At 29.0% G+C, this 16,598-nt stretch overlaps 2 protein-coding genes across 2 annotated transcripts; one reads left to right on the forward strand and one right to left on the reverse strand.

The window, feature by feature from the left end:
• The first annotated feature begins 435 nt into the window (after positions 1-435).
• LOC120113935 (zinc finger CCCH domain-containing protein 14-like) lies at positions 436-1,705 on the forward strand. The gene is made up of 2 exons (XM_039134994.1): positions 436-1,123; positions 1,194-1,705. Exons 1-2 carry the CDS (start codon positions 524-526, stop codon positions 1,491-1,493), a joined length of 900 nt encoding a protein of 299 aa, XP_038990925.1. The 5' UTR covers positions 436-523; the 3' UTR covers positions 1,494-1,705.
• Positions 1,706-7,342: 5,637 nt separating this feature from the next.
• LOC120113933 (protein DETOXIFICATION 8-like) lies at positions 7,343-9,399 on the reverse strand. Its single transcript, XM_039134988.1, has 7 exons — positions 9,084-9,399; positions 8,446-8,990; positions 8,275-8,361; positions 8,129-8,185; positions 7,795-8,033; positions 7,488-7,693; positions 7,343-7,406 (listed from the first exon to the last, which is right to left on the reverse strand). Exons 1-7 carry the CDS (start codon positions 9,327-9,329, stop codon positions 7,347-7,349), a joined length of 1,440 nt encoding a protein of 479 aa, XP_038990919.1. The 5' UTR covers positions 9,330-9,399; the 3' UTR covers positions 7,343-7,346.
• Between the last annotated feature and the right edge of the window lie 7,199 nt (positions 9,400-16,598).

Consider the following 16,598-nt stretch of genomic DNA (forward strand, 5'->3'; position numbering starts at 1 on the left):
CACACTTCTCATTATTTTAATCCTTTAATTTGTTATCATTTTAACTTCATCTATGAATCTTAATTAAAATATTGAAAATATGAATATATATATATATATATATATATGAATCTCTCAATTTCTTTTTGATAAATGAATCTGTAAATTTATATAACACAAATTGTTATAAATTGATGGTGTTTTAAAAACTTATATATATATATATATATGAATCTGTAAATTTATATAACACAAATTGTTATAAATAGAGGAATTATGGAATAAAAGAAAATTGGTGCCACCATTTGTTGTCCAACTCACATTCTTTCATACCACGCCAACCATTCCCACGACCAAAACACCTTTTTCCCCACTCACCTCTGCACTAAAATTCCAATATAAATATGTCTTATTTTTATTCTTATTATTTCTCACCTTTTCTTCCTTCTACGCCAACTGCTAATTAATTCTAAATTCTTTATTTAAGACCACTAACGGTTTCGAGAGCTTCCTTGTCGGGAGTCAAATTTTCGAAGTCTTCGTCATGGAGAAACCAACATCTCCGTCTTCCGATCTAAACACCACCTCCGCCACAGCGGAGAACCGAACCTATGTATCGTCACCGCCGTCTCCACTTCAATATTATCATGACCAAGATCTGACCACTGACTTCTCTTCCATGTACAAATTCATTTTCTCACCAAATTCTACTCTCCCTCACTCCCTTTCCGTCACCCCTTCCTCTTGCTCTTCCTCCGATGACCTGAAGCTCGCATCGAACAATGTAGCCACCGAACACCGCCTCAACCACGCTCGTCTCATCCTCGAGTGTCAGCAACTGAGCGACCACTTCGACCTTTGCTTCTCTCGCCTACAAGCTCTCATGGGAGAGCTTGAAACGCTGCGTATAGAGAACATAGATCTTCGGGTGGCCAATACTGAGTTGATCAAGCTATTGAGCCTGTCGTCTCGAGCTGCCATGAATAACAGGAACCTCCAATGCGAAAAACTTCCGGATCTGAAGGAGAAAATATGGGAGAGAGGGAAGAAGAATTCCCTTCCGAAGAGCGTTTCATTCAGGTCACGTAGTTATAATCTTCAGGTGAACGGGCAACAGCAAAGAGTCGTAACTCCCTCGGTGACGGTGAGTCTCTCTTGTATTTTCTAGGATGAATTGATCCCAAATAAATCTTTAAAATTTTGGAAATATGCAGCCGCGAGTGTATGTAGAATCGATGGAAAGAAGAGAGAAGGGCATTGAAATGGAGGTATACAATCAAGGAATGATGAAGACGGAGCTATGCAACAAATGGCAAGAGACAGGCTCATGCCCTTACGGAGACCATTGCCAGTTTGCCCATGGTATCGCCGAGCTACGTCCGGTTATCAGGCATCCCAGGTACAAGACCCAGGTTTGCTGGATGGTTCTCTCAGGCGAGGCCTGTCCGTACGGTCATAGGTGCCACTTCCGTCATTCCCTTACGGAACAAGAGCAACTATTAATTTCGCCCTAATTCTTATTATTCAAGTATAGAATTAATGTAAATATCTGAATTCGAAGATTTGATACCATGGGAAAATAATAAGCCTGCAATGTCGTAATTATAGTGCAGTAATATTTAGTGATCAGTGGAATTTATGTGTGAAAGGAACTGTTTTATTGGTTGTACGTTATGCGAGGGAATTGTTTATAAGAGATTTTATCTGTAATGCATGCCAATAAAATAAAATAAAATAAAAATTTATCTTTCTCTTTCTGGTATAATTACACGTATATATTAGAAAAAATCTATAATATTCGTCGAACATGGATGAGCACCGTTAACGATTAGCATCATTAAATTGATTTATAAAACGTTAAATTATAAAGTACTAAATATATAATTATAAATTAGTTAAAAATTTAAATGTAATTTAATTAAAATATCATATTTATAAAACATTAGTTTTTAAGGTAAATTATATCATTGACCACCTAACTATATACTCATTTTACTTTAATCACTAATTTTTCAATTTTTTCAAACAAGTCACCTAACTATTTAAATTTTTTCAATCAAGCCACCTATTGTTAAATATTAACGGAGGACATGACATGATAGTTAATAAAATTTGTATAATTACACGTTTAGTCCTCATTACTTACACATTCTAATAGTTTGGTCCTAACTTTTAATTAATTCAATAAATTTAATCCTTAATCAGATGGTGAATAGAAAAAATCAATTGAATGAATGAATAGAAAATAAATTGAATCAATAACCACTGTTGGTGGGGTTTGAAACCAAGACGTGAGAAGATTAAGCAAACGCCCCAACCACTAGGCTGCACTATTCAGATGACAAATCTATCACAACATAATATATATAGTTAATGGCAATAAGAAAAGAGAAAATGGTCTAATTATAAGAATTCCAACATGGAATAATTGAATAATAAGATAATATGATATATACACACACACAAATATTATAACTAATTAATATGTGAATGTATTTTATTTATATTTTAAATCATTTTAATGAAAAACTAATTTTAATATATTATAGTTGAAATATAACGAAGAGCTTCATTGATTTAGAATTTTCCTGATAGTTGAGACCTTATCATAGTAAGTATTTTAACTTATGCATTGACTTGTTTATATCTCGGTTAGAGTAAGAATTTTATATTTTATTATTTATTCATTATATATTTAAAGAAAAATGTAGGGGAAACTTGATTTTATTGAATTAGTCTATTTTAATATAGAGTTGTTAAATAAGATTAGAATTCGATCGATGTTATAATATTTTAAAATATAAGTTATGATACATTTCAGTTCAATAAAATTAGAATAATGAAGACAATTTATTAATATGTAATATGTAAAATGATACATTTCAATTATAACATATTAAATTCACTTTTATTTTAATGTTTGCATCAAATGTGATTTAAAATATAAATAAACATATTTATTTATTAATCAATTATAATATTTGTTTATATATTTTTTATATTTTCATACTTTTCAATTATTTCATGTTTGGGTCCTTATAAGGTCATTTATTACCATTAACTATATTATAAATTATATAGTTTATGTTCTGCAAACTAGATGATTTTAGTGGTCCAACTTAGTGGTTAGGGTGCTCAATTTTTTGACTTGCGTCTCAAGTTCAAATTTGTGAGGATTAAATTTATTGAATTAAATAAAAGTTATGACCAAATTAATAGAATGTGTAAGCAATGAGGACTAAATGTGTAATTATATAAATTTTATTAATTGTCATGTCATCTCCTCCATTAATATTTAATGGCAGGTGGCTTGATTGACAAGATTTAAATAGTTAGGTGACCCGATTGAAAAAATTGAGAAATCGGTGCTTAAAGTAAAAGGGATAAATAGTTAGGTGGTCAATGGTATAGTTTACCCTAATAACTAATGTTCTATAAATATTGTATTTTAAGTAAATTATATTTATATTTTTAACTAATTTATAATTATACGTTTAATACTTTATAATTTAACGTTTGATAAATTAATTTAATAGTACTTATCATTAACAATGTTCATCAGTGCTCGTCGAGAGTGACATCAACATTCTATATATTATTAATATTATTTCTCTCTTCCGATCTATTATCATTATTTATAGATCTCATAAAATTAAATGCAATTGGAGATCTTCAATCACATTTTTTTATACTTAGGGGTGAGAATTGATGCACTTTATTACTAATTTTATTTAAAATTTTAATATAAAAATTATGGAATTACAATTAGTACTATCAAACATAGCCTAAGGAATTAAAATATAGTTACATTTTATCAAGCAAATATATATATTTAGAACCTAAATAGCAGTTTCAATGATAAAAGAAAAGTTATTCCCTCTAAATAATTTGAATTCGAGAAATTTTATCTATAAATGTGTAGGTGTTTATCCATATTTGAAATCGGATATAAGTAGTACCTTGTAATCATATTAGAATCATAAAATATATATTTATATATTTAATGTGGGTTTAGACATCCATGTAATTACTACTCTAGTAATGAATTCTAATTTTCTAGACATTTAAAATAATATTAATGATAAAATTAAAAAGAATAATTATTTATATAATTACATTAATACTTACCTCTCCTTTATAATTTGAAGAATGTAAGCTTCCAATTGTCACAATTTGATATAAAAAAATTATGACGATATACATCGCAATTATATAATTACACCTAATTATATATTTTTATTCCATTATAAAATGATTTTTAAAATACGATCAACAAAATTTAAATTTCATGTAATTACACCGCACTAAAATTATAATTACATTAGGAGTGTTCAAACACACCGACTTAATTTCACTAGATAGATAGATAGATAGACAGATAAAAGTTGCATAAATGTAACTTATTGTATAAATATGATAATATACCGAAATGAGTGGATTTTCTAGGGAGCTGAAATGCATGGGTCGGCATCATTGATATGCGGCTGATATGGTGATAAGCCTAGCTCCAGTTGTGATGTTTATGATGGGATTTTGCATCTGTTTCAGAAACTATGTAAAACAAGAAGAAAACGACGTGTAAAGGATACGAGATTGATAGGTTAAGATGATGAGTGTTGGCACCATTCAACTTCCACCTCAAGTAGTAATATTATATTAAATTTTCAAATATGATATTGCAACGTCGTAAAGAAATGTTTTGCGTGACCTAATTCCTTTTCTGAATCCATGATCAATAACGAAATGCCGGGTGAAAATGTCCTACACAGCTGCATTCCATGGTTCAAATGTTGTTTTTGTTGCATGTGTTTGGTGTCTTTCGGTTAGCCTTTATTATTGCTGCTTATATAACCATCAATCACTTGTAATCTTTTATGCGTATAATTTTCTATCTAATAAAACTGTTTGTTATGTCCCTCTATTATAGAGATTGATTCAAATAAAAATATGTAGGTGTAATATAAAAATAATTTGTGATATTTTATAATTATTTGAACCGGAAAAAATGTTAACGGGCAGAATCAGATGAGGCCCAATCTGATTGTAGACAACTAGGCCGTATCCCAGCCTGATATATAGTGGTACAAAATAGTCATCCTCATTGTTTAACCCTAATTTGATAGATTGTCGTCTCATCTGAGTTTCGGTGTTCTTTCTACTTGTAAAGAACAGAGAATCGGAGAAGAAGATAATAGAATGATGAGAGGAGTAGGAAAGGAAGATGAAGTTTCTGGTAATAATAGGAATGGCGTCTTTGGGAAGAAGGATGATCCGCCATAAATTCTTCCCAAGGCCTCCAATTCCTATGATTCCCAGAGGCTTTTCCCTTTCCTTACAACACACCTCTCTTGCTTCTTTCGGATCTGTATTCATATATACGGAAGAAGGCATTAAATTCTGGTTTCCTTTAATTAGTTCTGGCTTATGATATTATTTGATTAGCTGTTTTTCATCTCAGATTTGTTTTACTAAAATATAATCATTTATATTGATGTTATACATACTGAAGGGGAGTGTTGATCTACGTCCATGAATATATTGATTTTCATACTCAAGAATCACAATTCTTGAGAAATAAAATTCATTTAGCTACTATATACATACACATGCTTTTTTTGGGGGGGGGGGGGATGTCGATTAAAAGTTTAATTTTATCTAAATTTAGTGTATTTTAGTTGATAAAGATGAACTCTTTTTTCTAAAGGAAAAAAAGAAATTACAAAGTATGATGATGCCTCAATGTTATCCCGTTGGGAGGAATCTGTTCCTTTGCCTTACTGCCTTTCTTTTCCTTTCGCTAAGCAAAAGGAAAATATTATTTTAGATTAATATTTATAAGTAAATTTAATGAGAAAGTTTCATTCAAAGTTGAGAAGACTTTGCTTGATACTCGAACCAAACAATAATTTAATATTCCGATAAATCTATCTGGCTGCTTTTTGGCTTGCTAATTAGATTTGATTTTGATAATCGATCCCGATCCCAATAGTATGAACTTACATAAAATTTCATTGTTTACTTTCTTTGATATAATTTCTCGGGAACCAAACAAGCAATGAGTGAGCAAAGCAAAATTAAAAGCAAAGATGGAAACTCGCAGTAAAATGCAAGGACTTTTGATAAAGAAGTAGAAGCGTGAATCGAAACTCTTGTTGATCCTTGATTGAACAATTAGAAATTTGTATAATTAAAATATTTTCCAGATAAATTGATTAAAAAAAATGTACGAATTGGAAACAAACAACTGAAAGTAAAGAATGACGTATTTCGACTAGGGTTTCGATTTGTGATAGTCTACGACATCTGTTAATGGCCCAGTTACTTAATGGGTTGAAGGCCCAATATTTATTAGATTTTGGGATAGTTAAAATTTAGGTGATCCATATCTATCAAATTATCCATTGTTTTTGGATATTCTATTGAATTATCCGAAAATCAATAACATATCGAATATTTGAATTTTCAGATTTGATCAACGGATTTACAAATTGGGTCGGTTAGATCATTTTTTTAGAGACCCATATGAGAATTAGATGTGTAAATATAGTGGGTCAAATTGATAGAATTTGTAGATGAAGCTAAATTAGTTAAATTAAGAATTGAAAAAATTATAAGTATTTAGAACTAAGTACATAATTATACCAATTAAAATTCCGTCAAGTCAACTTCTTTGTTATCAATTTAATGGTCAGGGACTAAATTGAAGCTAAAGTGTAGCATTAGTGACTACAGTTGTAAGATTTTTAATTTGGTGACCAAAACAGGATACGTTAACAGTTTGGTGGCTAATGGGTTAGATTAACCTTTTCATTATTTTGACATATTACTTATAAGCAGGCGTTCACTCTACTATGTTTTTATGGCTTAAAAGTCAAACTTCTCTTTGATTGTAATCGTATATTCTCAAAAATTTTGGTTCATGTACTTTGTTTTTCATGTGTTAACAAATACTCTCGAAGTCGTGATGAAATTGACCAAAAAACATGCATTGGGAAACCTTTATTAAAAAAGTCATGCACACATGATGGTTTAAGGGGTTGATCTAAACGACATTTTTCTAAAAAAAATAATTTTTTATATAATTGAAATGTTTTTATATTTATTTACTGATAATATATTATTATTACTCTCAAATTTTATATATTTACTCTTTAACATAAGATTTTATATTCATGGCTTAATGTATATTCATTTGAAATATGTATACTCGGGAACTATTAGGAAACCTTTTTCTAAAAATTGAACATGCATTATTGGGTTCAAGGGTGGACAAAACGATGACCAACTTCATACTTTATAAACATGGTGATTAGTAGGTTTTATAACTAAGCACAAAATGTATAACTAAATCCACTTCATGCTCCTTCTCAAGCTAATAATCCATAGGAAACTTTCTCCTCACACATTCTCTCTTGTGCTTTGCTTGCCTACAATATCCATAACAAAATCTCACTCAGTTTAACAGTAACATTAAAATTGCACATAAAAGGAGAGTGCAAAATACAAACCTGTTTTTGCCAATTGGTGAAACTAGTAACTAAACCTAGCAGAAGTAATTGTAAAGAAGATCCCGTCAATATTCCAATCCAAAGTCCCTCTCCCCTCAAGTGCAGACCAAAACACAACAGGACGGCAACTGGGATTCCAACAAGGTAGTATGCCCCAAGGTTCACATACGCTCCGATGTGCTGCCACCCGGTTCCTCTTGCAACGCCTGTCACACGCAAAGAACTCGAGTTATTGTCTGATTGTTTGAAAATGTAGAAACCTGTGAAGAGTCGTTGATCATATTAACTGATCGAATTGGAGACTCACCAGTAATAACAGCTAGTAAACTGTCCACAATGACGGACAAAGAAATAAAGGGAATCATTTGTCGAACATAGTCGATGACCTCCGGCTCGTTGCTGTATAGATATCCGAAAACATAGCGGCAACTGAACAGAGTAATGCTCACAATCATTGCTTCCGAAATTCCGAGTATCATCACGACGTTGACGGCTACCCGAGCCGAATGTGGATTCCCTGCCCCTAGTTCATTTGAAATCCGAGTGCTGCAAAAAAAAAAAGCAGTGCCATTCGAGTATCGATGAAGATGAAATTAACCCTTTGTCAATGTCATACAGGACATAGTAGATATTAGTCTAACCTTGCAGCAGCACCGACCCCATATGGCACGAAGTAGTGTAACGATGTAGTTGAAAGGCTTCTCATCCCATAATTTAGAAGATATCAGTGAAATTCATTTTTCAAAGCGAAAGAACTGAACTTTGAAGATGAAAATTAGAAGCATACCATATAGAAAGGACCGATGTTTCGAGTTCCGAATTCGGTAATAGTCCGGACAGGAGCACGAGAAGCTCAAACGACCACCATTCAAGGCTGATCATGGGAACGAAACATACATTAGTTCAAAAAATGATTTGATTGAACTAAGAATGAATAATTAACGAAGCTCGAACTCACCAAACCATCACAGCAGAAGGTAGTGCAAAGCTTAAAAACTCCTTTATGCTCACAAAAACGTCACCGAGAACAAGGGTCCGAGTCGGGGCGCAATTAGCAGACCATCTCATGTAAGCCGCCAGCAAGATGACGTTAAACCACAAGGCAACAGTGATTGCTATGGCGGCGCCTATATAACCCAGATTCGTCTTGTATACTAGAGCCCAACAGAGAGGTACATGGAGACACATACTTGCACAAGAAGTCAAAAACAAAGGAAGGATTTTGCTCTGGGACTGGAAATAGCGAACCAGCGACTGAAGAACAGCATCACCGAACAATGCTGGGATGAGCCAGATTGAGTAAATGCTGGCTACCTCAGCGATTCGAGGGTCTTGACCCATCAATGTTAATAGTTTGTCCATAAATATCCAGATGAACGACACCGGGAAGCAAACTGATACAAGAGATAATATCGAACAGTAACTGTAGGTTCCAAGTTTTTGATATTGCTCGGCACCATAAGCTTGACCTCCTAGTGTTTCCAATGCACCAGCCATTCCAAACTGCTTAGAATCAAAATATATTGTTAAACCATCAATTTACAAAAAAAAAAACAAAAAAAAAGGGAAAATAAGTTAGAGAAGCAGGAGCATTACGAGTAAACTGAAGCCGGTGACATTAGTGAAGGAAGTGGCAATAGCAACCCCAGAAAGAGCAAGCTCGCCGACGTGACCCACCATCATCAGCGATATGACCTGCAAAAGATACTGAGACACCGACACCGCCACCATCGGCGCCGCCATGTAACTCACTTTCTTCAGCTCCTTCACAAACGTAGTTGTTCCCCTTGTTCTCCGATCATCTTCCTCCTGCACCAGTAGCAGCGGCTTGTCCTTGTCCATTTTAAGGCAACTTTTGTTTCCTTTTGAGCAAATGTTTGTTTCGCTACTACACTCAACATAATCTGGAAAGAAAGATCGTATAATAATTTACTACCTGCACTTGCACGGCAAAGGATAATATTTGTCGGTAGTGGATTCGATGCAATAAATAAATCACGTCGAAATTTAAGTCAGCACACATTTGAGTGTTCAAATCCGTTTCGCCGAGTATTCACTAAAATTAAAATGCATTTAATGTATTGATGGCGAACTTGTCAGAACTTTGTCCTAAAGGTTTCGTTTCATCCAACTACTCAAACTAGTGCTCATGTTATAATATTGCTATTTTAAATATTTAATTAACATTTTTTAAATTAAAACTATTTTAAAATTTAAATAATATTTTTAGATTTCTTTATGAATTATCCTTATAAAAATAAATATTAATAATTTATTTAAAGTGAATATATGATATATTGACGATGTAATAATATAACTTTAAGATCAATATAATTTTAAATTTTATGATAACATACAATACTATAATTTATTAACAATATATAAAATTATATATCGTCAGTATAATACAAAAAAAATTATTTAACATAAAAATATTATTTCGATAATAATTAATTTTTTAAATATTTACTTTTTAAAAGATGTTTGATTAAAAAAATAGAGATTCTAATATGGTATATGTTTAATTAAAGAAATATGTATATTTCTACCGTGATATATAAAGTCAATCTTTTTTTCTTTTTACATTTTAATATTAAATTGAAAGAAAACTCAAGAATTAAAATTAAAATTCAGAAAAATATTATAGTAAAATAAAATGATAAATTCCATGAAAACACCTAAAGTTGATTTATGAATAAATTTTATTTTAATTCTTTATTTTTATTTGTATACAATATGATATCAAAATACAAAAAGATAAAATCTAAAATCATTGACTATTGTCAATAAATTTATTAAAAATATACTTATTTGTCAATAATTCTATCAATTATTATAATAACTTTTTTATTTCTCAAATTAAATCTTTATCATCTTCAAATTCTTCTCTTATTTTTTTCAAATGACATTTTTTCCGAATTGAGCCCAATAATTTCATTTGGTGAATAATTGTTGTAGGTAGTAGGTGCTGTTGGCTGCTGGACAGAAGTTTGATGGCGACATGACGAAAGCGGGAGCATCGTTGCTTTTGTGTACACCTGTATAAATCTGACCATTGTGAAATGAGATATTCGTTAATATTTCAGTCGGATTATGTCAAGTTATATAAAATTTAATATAAGTTATATCAGAATAATTTTATAGTTAGATTTAGATTAAATTAGGTTTGGATTATTTTTAAGTTAATTAAAATCAAATTCAATTCTAGTTCGAACTAGATTAATTTCAATTTGAATCGATGATAACTCAAGTCAAAACGGTTTAAATCTAAAACAATTAAACATCATGTTAATTCAAGTTAAAATAGACTTAGAGTTAAATATTTTGAATGGACTTCAAGTTAAATATCATGTTAATCATACATACATACACATACATAGACCAAGTGTGAATAAAAAATTATAGAGTCTGGAGATTATAATATAATTTATAGGGTGTTATCAATTTAAGTATTAAAATTATTTTTATAATTAAACTATTTAATTTTTAGGATTATATCAAGCTTACCCATTTCAGTTACCATCGTTAAATACTTTAATAGCATATTACAATTAATATAAATATGAAATATGCCACCATTCAATCTCTTATTTTTATGTATATCCTTTAATTACGGAATTCGTTTATTTTCTGTACATTATTCTTCGTATCTCACTTAATTTTATATATCTATTTTTTCGTCTATGATTAGTAGATGACGACATCCGTTTTAGTGTTGATTGTCGTTGTTAGAATTTTTATTTTTCCCTCTCTTATTTCTTTATAATAATTATGCTTTTGTGATACATTTCTTATATTTTTGGCACGTTTTTCAATCGTTTGACTTTTCTTATCATTTTTTCTTATGATTGGATTTTACGTCACTACGACTGATCAAGATAACGCTCATTTGTTATTCCCTAATTTTACTTGTTTTGGACTCTCAAATTAGATTTAAATATGCAACTCGCATTCTTATATAATTTATCACGTTACTTGGCTCTAATTTACGCTTACCAATAATCTTTCGGTAGTTAAACCCCTATTGTAGCTCTGATTTACATTTTTCGTCTAAAAATAGTTGATTACTATTTTAAAGTCCACTTTCTTTTTATGTAGTATATAAGGGCTTACCTTAATTAGCCTCTAAATTAGGCTTTCTGACATTTCCAAAATTCATAAGGTGTTTTTACAGGATTTTAGTGAGCACTTCATTTAAAATATAAGTCGTTGTCTTTAATATTTATTATCATAAGAACTCGAGTAAAGTAGAATGAGCACTCATACTCATTAACATATCTTTAAGGGTTATAATACATTTTTAAGTTGCGCCATTCACACTATGTAATCCTCACATATTGCATTATAGGACAATGCTATATTCCTTTACGATATACTAAAATATAAAGAATTTATTATTATTTTAATTCAATTATTGATATTTAATTCATTAGTCGATTAATACATATTAAGTATTGCATTTGTATAAGTCTATCATGAGATGACTCTTCCAACTTAGTTTTTCTAATTCACAATAACATAATTCGAAACATGACATTACTTAAAAATTTTGATATTTTATCATACTAGATAAAATATCAATCTATTATATTATATATTAAACCACGACAATTAATTTATTCAAGCTTTCATTTAATATCGATATCAATTTTGATCCCAATATAATCTATACTTTCTTCCCTTTTAAAATGTATATTTAAAAAAAAAAGAATAGGGAAGTCTTAAATTACAAACCAAATATAATAAATACAATTAAAAGTTGTCAGGATATTATGATGTAAGTTCTGGAAAATTCTTTATCTACTTACTGTACTTGCCTTAAAATACGAGCCATCTAATTTTATACATTATATTTAAAGGATAGTTTTATTATGCTACAATCTAATTTAATATAAAAAACAATAATTTTAAGGTGCCAATCGAGAATATAATAAAAATAATAATATTTTAGGTTAAGAGCAAAAGAAAATATTATTTTTTTACTAATATTTTTGGTTAAACCTAAAATGTTACGAAAAGTGTAACATTTCCGGTTGTCTACGGAAAATGTTAACAAAAATGTAACATTATCCGTTCAACCGCAAATGTTAGGAAAAATATAATATTTTAGGTTGTGTTCAAACTAAAATATTATAATTTTTATCATATTTTTAATTGCACTCCAAAATTATCGTTTTTTAACCTTAAATTAAGCTACCGCTCCATAGGCTTCTTGTATATTTACAATTAAGATAAACTATCGTACTTGCTGTTTTTCTTTCAATTTTATTTAATTTTAATAATCAAAATTTTAAGGTTATATTTCAGCCACTTATGTTATCCATTTGTTATAATCCAATCAATGGATAATAAATTATCGTTATTTTAATGATATGTCATATTAAAAAATAGTTAATTTCTAATTTAATTCTTAATTTCTATAGAAATTATCAATTTAACCATGAACTTATATTTCAAACATTTTTCATCTTAAAAAAATTAAAAGCTTTCTCAAGTCGAAAATTCAATTAGAATATCATGTCGTCAGTTGTCACTTACCATCGTCAGGTGCCATTGTCAGTAATTGTTGGACTAAAATTTTTACTCTATCCTTTTTTTGATCAGTTGAGCGCGAATTTTGTGTCTGTTTCATCAAAAAAAACCTCTAACTTCACAAATTTGGTCTATGACCTTTTAGATTCCTCTTTCTAACCTCAAATCAATCATCAGAACATGCCGATTTCAAACTATTGCTTCACTTCCCAACAAATTTCCAATTCAATATGGGATTGATATCGCCAAAGCTCCCTGAACCCAAAGAGTATTATAGTGACTAAATTGATAGCTTCCTAAAAATTGGATGACTGAATTGTAAGGTGGTTGGATATTATATCAACTTCAGATCTCCACTCCTTTTAATTTATTACCTTTTGGTATTTGGTTGTTTCATTTCTGGTTTAATGATTTCTGTTTTGGGTTGGTGTTTCTGTAGGTCTGTGGTGGTTTGTTTTCATCTTGGTTTGGATCCATATGGCTAGATGAGGTTAAATGGGGTTCTATTGGCGTTGCGTTGATATTTATGTTGTAGGTGCTTGATTATTCTCTCGGCGACCTGGTTTTAATTGATATTATCTATATTTAACTCTTAATATTTATATATTTTATTAATTTGATCTTAAATTTAAATAAAACAGTAAAATTATCTTCATCATTTACAAAGTTTACCAGTCGTGATCCTAAAATTTAAAAAAATATAACTATGCATATTATATTTTTTTAAACAATTACCATTTAAAAGCTATAAGAGAAAATATTATATTATAAAAATTCTAACAAATTTTTAGGGGAAATCGATTACATTGCTAACAAATATTTGAATTCATAGTCATATGATATTTCCTTTACAATAATGGATGATGACTTGCCACCCTTACGGTCCATGAAACAATTGTTCATTGCTACGGATTTAAATATATTTTTAGGATGATTACACATTCATTAATAATATAAAATATTTATACGATGTTAACATAAATAAAATTTTAAGATGGACTATAGCACATAATAAATAAATAATTAATCGAACAAATTCAAATTTAAAAATTGAACACATATCCACATTAAAATAAGGGTGGATCCTCCGCTTATCACTCATGCCTATAGTAAAATCAAGTATGTTCCTACAAAGAAGGTTTGGGAATACAATAAATTTTTTTATTTGGTCACCACAATTGATGCTTGTTGGTACTATTGTGTCGGTTTATCTAGCTCAGTTGAAACTCCACCCGTGTATACTCTCATATGAAAAAAGTAGATAATTTATAGATATTCGGATCTTTTTATGATAGTGATGTAGAATACGTTAAGTCATTTATTATTAAGAAAATTTTAAATATATATATTTGGAGTGAAAAATAAAAAATTGAGAATGAAAATGTATATAGAGATCACTAGTTAAGAAAAAAAATATTCAAAATCAAATATTATATTTGAATTATATTTAAGTTTAACATTGTAACCCCTTTAAGTTCATTTTCATTCGGTATTCGCTTGTATTAAAATTGTATCTTAAATCAAAAGAAAAGAAATCGAGTGATACGTGAGAAATTTTAAAAATAATTAAAATAAATCTGAAAAACTTTACAGTTTTAAATTTAAATATCGTCATTTACATATTATTTATGGATATTATTTTCTTTTTGAATTTCATCGATTCCATAATACAAGATGGCATCTTATGGTATATGCTTGTTTGTACTTTCCCACTGACATTCAATTATTTCCTTAGAAAACATGAGGTGCAGTGCAGTGAAACAAATGCAATATGAACAAGAAAGAAGAAAGCAACAAATGCAACAGTTTTTCCGGTGGTTCTTTACCCAACATCAGTAACTCCTTTTAGGTTATTATATTCAATTAAGTAACAAACATGAATTGTTATTTAAATTTTACAATTTGGTGAGTCGCATATTATATATAATACCAATCGGTATTTTATTCGAATTAGGATGTACTTACTTAATGTAAATTTTAAAAGTATATATATCTTTTGAATTATTATATTAATTGAGTTTGATATCTAAGAATACAAATTTTAGATTTAAAAAAATTATAAACATCTTATTTTTACTTTAATTATGATTCATTATTTTCATTAATTTAATAATTTAAAATTTTTAGATTACATCAAGAGATCCTATCTCTATATGAATATATTAAGTAGGATTAGTTTTTTTTTTACTTTATATAGATTCATTTTAATTATAACTGAAGTTCTAAAAAGAGCCATTTTAGGAATCATGAATGATGTCAGTTTCAAGATATAAATGGGAGAGACAGCAGATGTGCAGGACCACACATAATTTGACACGTGGGAAACAATATTTAAGAAAGCCGTAGACGAAGCAAATTAGGTGGGGTTGCGAGATGATGATAAAAAGAAAGGCAGAATCTAAGTTTATCACTTAAATTATTATTTTTATTTTAATTTATTTAAGTATTTGAAATTTATATATTTTTTAAATTATTTTAAATTTTAAAATTATATTTTAATTTGATATTATGCGGTTAAAAAATAAAAAAATTTATTGATTTGTTATTTTTAAATTTTGAATGATGATATAATATATAAGTTAATATTATTATTAAATTTTTAAAGATGAAATATCAAAATAAAATTTAAAATAAATATTAAATATTATTTTCTAAAAAAATAAAATTTAATATAAAAACAGAATAAAGATAGTAATTTAATTACTAATCTTACAGTTTACCCTTTAGGGGGCGTTTGGTTCATGTAATCTTGGATTATCGGGGGAATGTAATGTCATTCCCCCGTTTGGTTGGAAAACATTCTCAATCCCCGGTAATCCTTTATTCTCAACCCCCGATAATCATTTATTACCAACAATGGTATTTTGGGGATATATTAACGGGAATCTAGTTACCTCACTTCCCTTTGATATTGTTTGATTACCAACATTTTTGACTAAAATGCTCTTAAAAAAATTCAAAATTTTATTTCTTCTATTGTTGAATAAAAAAAATATGTGAATGTTAAATTACAAATTTATCATTAAACTATTTTAGATTTACAAGAAAAAATTCATAATTATAATTTTATATGAAGTTCAGGGGTTAACATAAAATGGTTAAAATAAAATTTTACTATTTCATTAAACCTATTTATTTTTTTAATTTTGTAAAGAAATTATATAAATTTTTTAAATTTAAATTTTTTAAAAAATATATATAAATTAGTTATAGTAAAATTATAATAGAATTCAACTTGTTAAACAAATAAATATATAATAAGAAAAATTTGATAAAATAATAATTCCAATAATAATTTTATTCATTTAATCAAACATTATAATCTTACATTACTACTAAACGATCAAAATACAAAATAAAACATTTTCAATAATCTTATTTCCTCAAATAATCATATTTACGCTGATAATTTTATTTTATATAAACTAACTCACCATTAAAAAAATACGTGATTGTTCAGACCACCAAAATTGGGATAACTCGTGAGTTGGGATCATAAATATTACGTGTCCTATAATATAACAAAATTAAGGCTTTACATTAATTGGGTAACAATTGTCAGTCCCGTCCCGTCACATC

The sequence above is a fragment of the Hibiscus syriacus genome, unplaced genomic scaffold (genome assembly GCF_006381635.1).
Source record: "Hibiscus syriacus cultivar Baekdansim isolate YM2019G1 unplaced genomic scaffold, ASM638163v2 tig00110213_pilon, whole genome shotgun sequence".
Lineage (NCBI taxonomy): Eukaryota > Viridiplantae > Streptophyta > Magnoliopsida > Malvales > Malvaceae > Hibiscus > Hibiscus syriacus.